Source organism: Panthera pardus, unplaced genomic scaffold (assembly GCF_024362965.1).
Source record: "Panthera pardus isolate Hobbes unplaced genomic scaffold, ASM2436296v1 HiC_scaffold_11, whole genome shotgun sequence".
Taxonomy (NCBI): Eukaryota; Metazoa; Chordata; class Mammalia; order Carnivora; family Felidae; genus Panthera; species Panthera pardus.
In genome coordinates, this window is record NW_026526666.1 from 34,822,036 (window position 1) to 34,835,155 (window position 13,120).

General features: G+C 36.6%; 1 protein-coding gene across 2 annotated transcripts in view; it reads left to right on the forward strand.

Moving 5' to 3' along the window:
- Positions 1–13,120, forward strand: part of ZNHIT6 (zinc finger HIT-type containing 6) — a 105,050-nt gene that overhangs the window by 49,456 nt on the left and 42,474 nt on the right. The window contains exons 9-10 of one of the 2 annotated variants that reach the window (XM_019414030.2): positions 4,265–4,389; positions 8,208–9,240. In XM_019414030.2, the coding sequence (XP_019269575.1) occupies positions 4,265–4,389; positions 8,208–8,248 (166 nt within the window). In that variant the 3' untranslated portion in view covers positions 8,249–9,240. Of the gene's footprint in view, positions 1–4,264; positions 4,390–8,207; positions 9,241–13,120 lie in introns of those variants that run through there. The other variant, XM_019414031.2, reaches the window with a different exon arrangement.

Consider the following 13,120-nt stretch of genomic DNA (forward strand, 5'->3'; position numbering starts at 1 on the left):
TTTGTCTCTACAAGTTCATACTTCTCCTACTAACTAGTCTTGTCATAGATCATGAACATAATTCCTAAGCGTGTCATATCCCTGCTAGAGGTGCTATATAAAATCTTTGTGGAGTATAAAAAGTTATTACTGATACTAGTTTGGGCAAGTTCCACTTTAGAAACATTTTCAGCTGTTAAATTCACTTACTTAATCTTTACAAGCTAGATAACTTTTCCATCATACTGATGAAGAAAGCTGAGCATCCTTAAGGAGTCACAGATCTTAAGGACCTTAAGAGCCTTAAGGATCTTAGGATTGGAGCCCAAGCCTCTGGATTTAAAAGTAATTGAGCTTCCAGTAAGGATCAGAAAAGACTGAACAAATAGCATCTAGAACAAGTAAGAGCCTTGTAAGACCCTCCTTAAGTTTTAAAATGTGTAATTGGTCACTTTATTTTACCACCCCATAGCTGTCATACCATGGATAGACTAGAGTCATTTACCACTGCAGTTCTGAACTATTGAGCTTTCTGAATGAGGAGGCATATGTCTACACTTGCAGAATTATAAAGCTGGAGTCATCTTGGTGATCACCTCATCCGGTGACTTTATTTTTTAGTGGAAAAAGGTCTGTCACTTAGGGACTACTAGGAGATTGTTAAATTTGGAGAGTATTCATGCTTAGTTTCAGTATTTTGTAGGAGGAAAAGGGGAGATGATGTAAGGTGTGTCAGTGATCAGATGGGAAATAAAATGGCTTAGAACTTTTTTAAAATTCTGTCTCCTTTTGAGTTATGAGAAATTGTTTTTTAATCCTAATTTGTAGATAAAGTGGAGGAAGAAGTTTGAGAACTTGGCCAGTTTCTTTGAAAGTTAGTAACAGAGCCAAGATTAAAAGCATACCCTTGAATATCAAGACAACTTTTATTTATATAATGCCAATCACTGTAACACCTGTTTAGCCTACTGAGCCATGCTGGCCTTATAGTGCCCTTGTGAAGCTGCCTGTACAGGGTCAGCTACCAGGCCTGTGAGGGTAAGCAAGTGAAATAACAAGAGGAAATGTCTCAGAGAGTCCCTAAGGGTAAGAAAAAAAAAAGACAAATGTTGGTGTCTTAATCCTTCCAAACCTAAGTAGTTTGTCTTATGGTAGCAGAGCCGTTCTACTAATGGGAACTCCAGAGTTTGAGAAGATTTCAAAACGATAAAGCTGTCCCTTAGGATTCAATAGCTTAATGGCTTGCAAAAGAGCTAAAGACTGAATGTTCTAGGCAGTGCCAAGCTGGACTCTACACCTTGCCTAAAGATAATAGAAATAGAAACATTCAAAGTACTTTTAGCCTCCTGGAAGTAAATGCGATCTAAAACAATGGTTTGAAAGTTGTAAGGCTATGTTTAAAATGTAAAATGCATTAGAAGGGAAATTGGCGTTTCTGTGCTTACAGAATAAGTGCCATTCTTTGTTACTCAGAAAAAAACTGCTCTGAACTTTAGTTTCCATCAGAATGTGTTTTATTTTAGGTAAATATAAATATAAAGTTTTGTTTATGGCTTAAGTAAGTGAGCTAACAGTTTTCAAGTGTGGAAACTGGGGGTCAAAGAAGTAAAGTAACTTGTCCAGAATCACAGAGCAGTAAGTGATGGTGCCAGGACTGGAACTCAAGTGTTAGACCCAAACCCAAACAGCCACTAAAAGTTGCTGTTACGTTTCATGCAGATCACAAAATGTTACCCCATATGTGTTTGATAGCTTTTCTTTATAAACAGTTCACATAATTTACTTTTTAATCACGGGCAAATAGTAGACTAAGAGTAACCACCAGTAGTAGAAAAATCACAGAAGTTCAGAATTTCAGCTAAAAAGATTATCTAGTGAAGTCCAACCTCTTTAACAGACTGGAAAGCTGAGGCCTCAAAGCTTACTGACACTCAATGGCAATATTGCTGTGATTAGAAGTTTGCAACATTTTAGGGTAAACACTAAGGAAAATTTGGTAATTCTAATCAGAACCATCAACATACCAGATTTTCACTGTATTTGAATAAAATATTTTAAAAATAATTATAAGTTCTTAGAAATCTTTGTGCATGCTAAGTGCTTTGTAAAAGAAAGTAAAGTGCCTATTCCACACATAAAAGGGGGACCAAAATTTTTTTTTAACTAAACAAGTAATCATTGTAGTTTTAAGATTGAAGTAGTGTATAACTTATTACATGGTGATTTTTAAGTATCTCTAGGTGTTCCTGTGCTGGGAATGTGTTTTATACTGTGTCAGCAAGATTATTAGGCTGTAGCTACCATGTGGCTTTTGAAGATTTTTTTTTTTTTTTTAATCTTTGGAAATCTAGAAAAACCTAATGGGATTACACAAATTACCTAAAACGTTAAGTATACAATGAAAATTATTTCTCAAAAACTGAAATAAGTAGAAAACATTCCCGTATTTGTGAAATGTCTCTTAATAGAAGTCTTAGGATTCAGTTTAAAATACACAGAAGATAAGTCACTGCAAGCGTTTGTAGGCTACTACTTGAAAGTTTCCTATTTGAACATTCAAGTCATATTTTCTCCTTAGAAAATTTTGGTTATATCCATTTTATATTTTACTTTAAAAGTTAATCTTACACTTTGATATCTAATTCAATCTCATTTTTCTCTTATATAGAATTACTGCTAACTTTTAAAAGAACACTGCTTATTTCAAAGGGAAATAATGTTTAAAAGATGTGAAGCATTTAATCCTTGAATGCTGGAACCACTTTTAAAGTATCATAAGCACATCTGTGTTACATTACACAGGGAAAAGAATGTGTGCGTTCCGTGGCCTATGGGCACTAGGGTGGCTGGTTTAGGAAAACTGAGTAAGTTGGGTTTTTTTTTTCAACATAAAAAATTTTCTGTAATTCTAAAACAAAGAATTGAATTCCAGGGGTGGGGCATGTGGTCATGCAAACATAAGTAATGTTTTGGTTTTACAGTTGTTCTGTCACTTGTCACCTTCTTCTGAAAAAGAAATCAGAGCATTTTGATAATAAGCCCTTCCATTTTCCCTTATTTGAAAACTATTCCATGGGACAGACTTGCAGAGGAATCATGCACTGCATGTCTCTCTTAGTCAGCTGCGAGTTATGGTGCAAATAATTTATTACTAACTAGGAAATACCAAAGTTTGTGAATGATTTACTCTTCACAGATTCAAATGTATTCCAGGGATCACTTCATTCTTGATCACTTGTACTCCATCCAATGTGTTTTCTTGAGTGGGACAGAAAAGGATGGACTTACAGCTGTCAGGCTGGGTATCACCTAGGATGTGTGTTTTGCATGTGAATATCATCTGGCATTGGTGGAGATGAAAGAAAAAAGGTTGGAGAACTTCTGCGCTGTACACTGGTGGACATGTTCTCAACTTTTTCCTCTTTAACATGACAGTATTCACATGCCAACACATTCCCATAGGCAACTCCTAGTGAGCTAGCTGAAATTCTACCGCTTCCCCTGCTACCCAAGAAAGCCAGCAAGGGGGAGAATGTTAGGGGAATGCATCTTTGATCAACTAAAAACAGTTTTTTTATAATGGCGTGAGAGTTGCACACCATAAATAATACTAGCATCTAATTAATTACCTGTGGCACATTTGACAGCTATGTCATGTTACCATGACTGATAAACTCCGTATTTCTTAAATTTTGTGCTTTAGGCTCATCCAGAAACTTAAACTTGGTTTTTTGTTTTGTTGTTGTTTTTAATTTGAAGATAAAGGAAGGCCAAATTTAATTGTATGGTAATGTAAATTTCTGGAAACGATTTATAATTAGAATGAGCTTGTTACAAAAGTATTTGTAGTCAGTTATTTTAACACCACATATTACTGAAAATTATCATGGGATAGGTTTTTTGTTGTTTTTCCTTTAAAGGTCAAACTAAAGATATTTGAGGAATTTGAATTTTTAGCTAGTCATTCTTTTGTCCAAGAAGAATTCATGACACATTAAACATAGATATTACATAAAAGTTAGTTTTACTCTTTGTGATATGAAAATGACTTGTTCTAAAGCTTTCCTAATGTCATACTTGATATACTCTTGATTTTATTTTAGAACCTGTATAGTAATAGCTCTTTTACCTGGTTTTCTTAGAGATGTTATAAGGAAATAACTATTAAATTAATGTCATTAACATTTAAAAATTTTCTAATGGAAGGGACTCTATTTTATTTATGAGTAACTTTGAATATTAAGGGTGTTTTTTATTTTTGTTTTTGTTTTTGTTTTTTTGTAAGATATTACGAACTGGATCCTTATAAAAGTCTCCGTGACAATTTGAGGAACAAAGTGATCATTGAGTATCCAACATTACATGTGGTATTAAAAGAATCCAGTAATGACATGGAAGTTCTTCACCAAGGTAAGTGTGCATCTGTTTGTCCCTGTAACACTTAGAGTAACTCTAGGGAACCTGAGCCCTTACGTGACTGTCTTTATTTCTTCGTGTATGTGTTTTCCCACTGTATTTACACACTTAACTGAATTTGCTCTATAGCTACGGTTAATTCTGTAAAGAACCAAATGAATGAGCTGCTGATTCTCTCGTGTTTGAGAGCACATAAGCTTGTCATAATCAATTTAAGATGAATATGTTTGAATGGCTGTAAAAGGACATTCTTTGCCTTCTTGGAGTTCTGTGTGTTTTTGTCTTTTTTTTGAGCTAATAGTCTAACAGTCTGTCCAATAACAAATAAATTTATTCTCTAGTAAAAACTCTCTCTTTAGGGATTCCTAAAATGAGGGATTGTAAAACATTTTTAGTATCCTACATTATAGAAAGGGATATATTTGAAAGAACATCATGTTAAAATTTGGACTCTGTTTAAATAAGCTAGTGCTGTTGCCTTGACCTTTATCTCCTTTTTTAAGACCCCTGGTTTTATTTTCTTTGATTTTGTTTCTTTGTCATTTTCATGATTCTTTAAAAGTAGATACTGATCTTCTTTGGTGGGTAGTGGAGTTGGGAGGAAGTATGAAAACTGGAAATAGTATATGTAAAAATTTAGTACATAAAATGACTTACCCATGTTTGCAACTGCTGATTAAAGTAAGCTGTTTGTGTTGCCGAATACACCTCCAGAAAAAGGATGACTAAAATTCAGAAATTACTTTTAAAAAGGGAGAGAGGTTACTCAGCTTAAACCATTAGATACCACTTTCAGCTAAGAATTACAGTTACAGGACAAGTTTCATTGTAACAGTCTCCAGAGGACCATTGAATCCTTGGATTGGGTTGAAATCTATTTTTTAAATAAAATTATTTGAAATATATGGTTTAGATTTATTGTTCTGCCAGCATCATAGGCTGTACTAGGCAGTAACCTTTGTTTTAAGGTGTTCTCTTACATGTGTATAATAGGTTTTTTTTCTTGGCAAAAGATGAATAGGAGAGTTTTTATTTTTCGAAGTGGGCAAAACTTTGTCAGCGTCACAATTTGACTTAGATTTTTAGCTAGCAAACATGAAGTTTCTGATAATCACTTACGGGCCTCTAAATCCTTAGGTTAACTCTTGGCTTTATGTCTTTCACAATTTGAATGAAAATATCCAATTTTATTTTCTCAAATTAAATTAGAAGTGTGTTGTAAATGGCCAGTTTCGCTTTTTTTTAAAGCTGTGTAAAATCTTACTTTTTCCTTAATATAATTCACATAGCTCTCTAAATGCTGGTTTCAGGGAAAGATGTTTGGTAATGTGGGTTACTAGCCAGGGCAAACATGTCTGTGTAAATAAACATAGCACACACAGCCCCTCTTTCACCTTGTTTAGGAATGCACACTGAGGAAGCCTTCCTGTAATGAAGCAAAAAGAAAAGGCTACTTTTGTAGTATATTTGGAACCTGATTAAGTAAAATTTGCTATTTCGGGGGGGGGGGGGGTATGTGATATTTGACTTATTTACAGGAAAAAAAGTGGTGCTTTCAGGATAGAGGATCATTTAGAGCTGCTGTAGCAAAAAACTTAGTCTGACAGGATTTGAAGGACCATACCACTGTTGTCACATCAGAAATACACACACTTTAAAAATAATGCCAGGTCTTTCGTACGTACATTTCTTTGTGTGAGCACTTAACGTATCTGATTCTTTGTACATTCTCAACAGCTTTGGATGTTCGGCAGGGTGGTCCCTTAATGCTGGAGGAGGGTTATATAAGAACAGGGCATTTTCTTTGGAGAGCCTTGAAATTCTTTCTCTCTCCGGAGGAAAAAATGTTGGATTTTGATCTTGAGTTCAGAGCACAAGGTGTCTCTCTTCTAGTTTGGGAAAAATGTGTTTCTGGGCTGGGATTCAGTGGTTTTCACACTTGATCATTGTTATAATGTTTGTTACGGTTGTAGATTGCCATAATTTTTTTTTCAAAAGTCTGCCAGTATTGATGGGCAAGAGGCAAGTTTTGTTTGTTTGCTTTCTGCTTTTTAAGGAATGTAAAAGGTTGACTGTAAAAGGTAGAGCAGTTAAGGTAGCCCAGTAGATTGGAAATGTGGTGTGCTTGTTCACCCATCTTTATCAGTCCAGCGGGAAGTGCTCAGAATGGTGTTACTTACTTCACAGATCCCTATTTGCCAATGTAAGTTAGTAGATTTAAATGACTTAATAAGAACATGCTGCATTTCAGTCTTAGGAAAAAAGAATGGAGTGCTATTAAAAGAAGAAAACAGGCAACTTCAAGAAAGCAAAGAAAGAGTTTTCCCCGAATTGCAATGCCAAATACTACAAAGCTCCATTAATTTAAAAATATCAGCAAAACATATTTCTCTGTTGTTCTAAGATAACTCAAAATTAGAAAACGTCTCTGCCTTTAGGAAGGAATCCAAACCAAGATTGATGACTTGAATTAGTGAAAATACATAGCACAGCAGCTACTCATGCATCAGTCCCTTGTTGGGCCAATAAATCCTTTCATCCATTCTCCTCCCCTCATTCCTCCTAACCCCACCCACCCACCCCCACTTTTTCTTCTTCTCTTTCACTGTGTGTATGATACAGTGGGGTAAGGAGATGAGAATGGATCTCAGGCCCACGAACAGACATGTAAACTTTACAGGGCAAGAGTTGCTATAATAAAATTTGTATAAATTGCAAAGAAAGCCAGAGAAGAAACAACTGACTTGTATTATCATGGAGACACTTGAAAGGACTCTGCTGGAGTTTGTAAATTTCCACAAGCATCAGGACCACATCTTGGATGGAACCTGTCTCAATGCTTTATTTATAAAAAGGATTCAGGAGACATCATCTTGGTTGCTGGGACAATCTGAAATCTAGGTAACATCAGCAAACCCCAAGGAACTCGGCAATTGAATATGAGGCAAGATCTAGGTTTATGATTCCAGCGTCACCTCCTATTAAGCTGGGGGCCCTTGAGCATTCACTTTACCTCTGAGCTTTATTTCCCTTATCTTTTTAATAGAAATAAATGGCTGTAAGCCTGAAGCAAAATAATCAGTATTTTAACCTTAACTTTCATAGTGTTTTAATATAGGATTTCCATTTAGCTTCACTGTGCAGTGAAATAGAGCTGTTATTCTGGTTCCCATTTTGCAGATTGCAAAACAAAAAGAGTGACCTGCATTCATACTGATTCAGCAGACAGGCTATGCTGGGAGGTAAACATAAGGGGGAAAGATCTAGTTTCTGTCCATAAGGAACCTCAGTTTAGTAAGTGAATCATAGTCTTGCTGTAGTAAGGACAGCTCCTTTAAAGGAACTCCATTTCTGCTGTATGCTATCTTTCCTGTGAAAGGAAGGAGAAGGCGATTAGCTAGTCTTCTCTCAGCCTGCATTCACTCAGCATATACTGACCTTCAATTTTAAGTTAAAAAAAAATTATGGAAAAATTTCTTCCAACCACACTTGGCCAGCCTATGTGATAATAGTGATCTTTTCAGTGGTACCAATATGGGATCATAACCGCACTGTGAAGTGACCATTCCCAAGTCTTCCACAGAGTCAGAAAGCATGTTGCCTCACAAAATATAATTGCCACTCTCAGACATCGACTCTTTATTGTGGCCAGAACTGTATATCCCAGCTGCCTGGAACATGACATGGTTTGTCTGTCCCCATGAGCAGTGCTGTTGGTATGCATCAGAAGGAAGGAGAGAAGAAGGAAAAACAGTACAAGCTAAACAGAATCAGTATAAACACTTGACTATATGTTTACTTATTTTTTTCAGTGAAAAGTGAATCTACCAAGAACATTGGCAATGAAAATTGAGCACTTCTTCTGGAGGAAGAAGGCGAAAATTCCCAGACAATTGCAGAGGACTGTGCATTGACTAGCTGTTGGATGACTGGGATATTATCAGCGGGTGGTTGAAATTTTTTGTTTCTCTGAAAGTAATTAAACAATCCAAACTAAACTAAAAATCTAAACATTTTTTTTTTTGAGAAAGATGTAGCCTCTTAGATTGACTTGTAAGGCCCTTATTCCTAAGAACTCTTTTCTGCACCTGATCAGCATAGTGCTTATTTTAGTTAGGCCCAGGGTTTTAATATGCTTAATTCTGTAGGCTGAAAACTTTTTTGTTTGTTAATTTGATGCAAGACCGTACCCAAGGATCACCTGTGTCTGCCGCAAAATTGGCATCCTTGTTAACGGAACCTCACTAAACATAAAGACCGTGTGACACACCCTGTATCCACAGGAGAACTGATCCGTCAGTTGCCCATTTTTGTCTTTGGGATTCTTTGTAACTTAGTCTCTTGACATGACTGAGTGGATCTTTTACTTGGTTAGCATCCAGTGGAGTGTCACATGTACAGGATGAAAAAATACGTTAACTACTATTTCTTCTATTCAGTTCAGAAAATCAGTGGCTCCTCATCGTTTGAACCATCGGTGCTTACGAATTTGGGTGTCCTTGTTTGTACAGTGAGCTGTGTCTTATTATGAATTCTGTGCCTTTCATCCTGTTCCCATTTCACTCTCCTCATTACCACACAGGGGTGTTATGATGAGCAGTTTTATGCTGTTTTGAAACATCTAGCAATAACTAAAGAAAAAAAAAAAACACTTGGAACTCTTCAAAGTGTTCTTGGAATGTATATGTGCATTTATGTATATATATGGCTTAATTTATACCTTATGGCAGCTCTGTATACATTATGATCTCACATATTGAAATTAAAGTTTCCTAGTTTTATTGGAATTTATACAGTTATGAAATTGCAATATGGCTATAAAAGAGTAAAAGATGATTACATCTGTGTTGCATCTGTGTATTTAATGGTTAAGAAAACAATGATAAAATTGGACATTGGTGAATTCATTTGTAGTTTATAATTGGAAAAAGTTTTAGACCAAAAGGAAGCCAGAGACATTAATTAAAGAAGCTTGTGGAAAAAATAGAATAATGAGAGGATGAGCATAGGAGAACACAAATACGTGTAACTTGAGATCAAAACTGGAGAAGAGAATCCAAATACAGTGATGCCACAAGACCTTTAGCCATAAAAGTAATAGTGGAAATATGATTATTCCTAGAAAATAAGGCCTTGAAATTTGAGAAATAGGTATACTTCCTCAATCAACTTCAGGAATCTTCCTGTGCAGTGAAAGGTTTGTGTAGAATTATGTTTTTCACAGTATTTCTGGGGAGACAACTAAATGGGATTTCACAGGACTCCTATTTAATCTGTAAGTGAAATTTGTTTTCTCAAAAGAGGCAAGAAGTAGGACGAACTGGGGGGCTCAGTCAGTTAAACATCTGACTCTTGGTTTTGGCTCAGGTCATGATCTCACAGTTCATGGGATCGAGCCTCACGTGGGGCTCTGCGCTTGATAGCATGGAGCCTGCTTGGGATTCTCTTACTCCTCTCTCTCTGTCCCTTCTCTTACACACACACACACACACACACACACACACACACACACACACACATACTCTCTTTCTCTCTCTCTCTCTCTCTCTCTCTCTCTGTCTCTCTCAAAATAAATAAACATTTAAAATACTAAAAAAGAAGAAGAAGAAGAAACAGGATGAATTCAATCAAATGCATCACAGAATTGTTCCTGGGAAAAGTAGGATAAAGTACACAACAGGAATGTGTGATCTGAATATCAGGATGGAGAGCAATTTCCTGACAGTGAAATCTGTGATGACATAGTCTCATTTCCAAGAAAAGTATTGAGTTCCATCTCTTCTAGAATTTAAATTGAAAACTGGACAACCGAAGGATTTATCCCCTGTCCAGGGTACTTTTCCCCCCTGCCCAGGAAGAAATTGAAAGGGGGGAAAAAATCTACATGATGTAAGTCATGCTTGCCATTTCTATAGTCTAGAATTCTGTTAGATTTTTCAATTATAGACTGTTCCTTAGGAAAGAATTTAGTGTAGTTCCCGTAAATATAAGTATCCATTCATTTGATTAATATACATATTTATTCCCACAGGATTTACAACAAACATGTGTTAGTGAATAACCACGGCAGCTGCTTAGAGGGGGTGAAGTTGGAATAATTCACTGAGAGCCCTAGAAGTTCATAGTATTAAGACTTAATTTCTTTTTTTAGAGGGCCTCTCCGTTTGGATTCTTGACAAATTCGGATGAATAAACAAACTCCCTGGCCCATGTTAAGTTCAACATCCTGCATTTTGTTCACAAATCACATTTTAAAAGTAGAAAAGCTTCACCTGGCCTTCTTTATTTTTTAAACAATGATTTCAAAGGCAAGGTAGGCCTTTCATAATTGCTAATTATTGTATATGGGATTAATAGCCATAAATTACAGTAAACAAAGCTTGCACCTGTTCATATTATAAATAGGAATTAAAGAAAGTTACTATGATAGATATTTAAGATTCCAAAGTGTAGTTGAGCCAATTTGTTTCCCTGTAGCAAGTAGTGCTATTCAGGTTTCACGGTGTATAATAAGATGTTAAAGGCGTAACTAATGCCAACAATTTCCTTTATACATTTGGTTTAATTTGGTTGACGTATACAGTGTGTTCTACCTGATTTCATATTAGTCATTAAATTTTAAGTAAAGATACCCAGTCTGCTTTTATTTAATCATACACTACTGTATTAAAATTTATTTTCAAGTGGATCTTGTACACTTTGATTTTTTTAACCAGTCGTCTTTCAGTGGCAAGTAACAGAAACGCAAGCTAGTGTAAGCATGAACGACAACTTACTGGCTCATATACACAGAAGTCCCGGCATGACTTGGTCTAAACACCCTAAGAAGCCATCCTTCCATCTCCCATACATACTTAGCTCTGATTTGTTTTTTCCTGGGTTGGTTTTCTCTTTCAGGCAGACTTTCTCTTTGGGGAGGGAGGAGAGAATGGTAGATAGCACCCATGGGCAGTTTTGGCTTACATCATCATAACCAAAGCATGGCAGTGAGTTATGTAAAATTTGGGAAAGAACCTTGATTTTGCCCACATTGGGTTACATTCCGTCCCTTAGCTGATGAGGAGAGGAGTTACCCCAAAGGAAGGGGAAATTATCAGAAAAAGGAGAAAGGGAGCAGGAGAGGAAAGACAGTTCCTGAGAATCCGAAACTAACAGAGGTCCATTGTACCCTATTTGAGTTAAATAGCAAGAGGTTTCTGATTTGAAATAACATGAGTAAAATTCAAAACTAACCTGCAAACCCTCATTGGCTTTAACTAGAGGTTTTAATTCCTGCTTGATGCCATTGCTGCTTTCAGTTGCCATGTTAGGCGTTGAAAAAATACTTTCCGTTTGTGTTTGACGTTATGTTGCTGCTGGTTTGATCACATGCACATAGCACCGGTCCGTTGCCATCACGGATTTGGCAACTTCCAGTGTTGTCAACATTTGAGAAATTTTGATATTGAAATTAGAGTTGAACGGGAGGAAAATACTTCAAAAAATGAATACTACTTAAAAAAAAAATAGGCCCTTAGGGCACCTGGGTGGCTCAGTTAGTTAAGCATCCGACTTGGCTCAGGTCATGAACTCACGGTTCATGGGTTCAAGCCTTGTGTTGGACTCCGTGCTGACAGTTCAGAGCCTGGAGTCTGTTTTGGTTTCTGTGTCTCCCTCTCTGCCACTCCCCCACTCGTGTTCTGTCTCTCAAAAATGAATAAACATTAAAAAAAATTTAAAAATAGGCCCTAAAATAAACTTTTGGGGATCTTACTTCACTACAAAGTATTTTCTTTCAACTTTGGTCAGTGAAAGCTATCTAAAGTATGTGTGCATATGTTCTTTAAATGAACTATAATGTAAACATTTCCCATATTGGAGTGTGGTGGACTGCACTCATTTTGAACTTCATAACCAAATGTATCCTTTGGTCTTTGCACACAAATCTCTTTCCAGTTTTCTTGCTGAATCAAGTACCAGAATCCTTACCCTTTATGACTTGGCCCCAACCTCCTGATTTTATAGCCTTCTCTGTCTCTGTCTCTCTTCCTTCCTTCCTTCCTTCTTTCCATCCTTTCTCCCCTTTCTTTTTCGCCCTTTGCCTCGGTCACACAAAACAACATAGAAGATATCTGTATGGACATCCCAGGTTTCCCCCCCGCCCCGATGTGCCTGCCTTTTTGCTCATTGTCTCTACAAGAATGTATTCTACCTATTCTTTGAGATCTAGCTTAAGCAGTCATAGCTGTGATCCCCCGCATGTGGAAGTCCTAGTTATGATCACACTGTATGTGTCTCTTTATTGGCTGATGCTAATGCCATACTGGTTATTAAATGTTTGGGGTGGGGGTTTTTTTGTTTTGTTTTGGGGGGGGGGTTGGTTTTGTTTGTTTGTTTTGTTTTGTTTTTTGAGAGAAAGAGCATGAATGGGTGAGGAGCAGACAGAGAAAATCTGAAGGTGGCTCCACACTGTCAGCACAGAGCCTGACACGGGGCTTGAACTCACGAACCATGAGATCATGACCTGAGCCACCCAATGCCTCAGTTATTAAATGTTTTTAATATCCTATTAGTAATAAGAGTAATAGCTAACATATATCAATAGCTTACAAAATACCAAGCATTATTCCAAGCACTTAAAGTGCTTGGATCAGCATTTAAGATTTCTCCCAACAGTCCAGTGAAGTAGATGTGACAGTAAAGCCCTGCACTAAGTGGGGGCACAAAAAATTCTGTAACATGACAT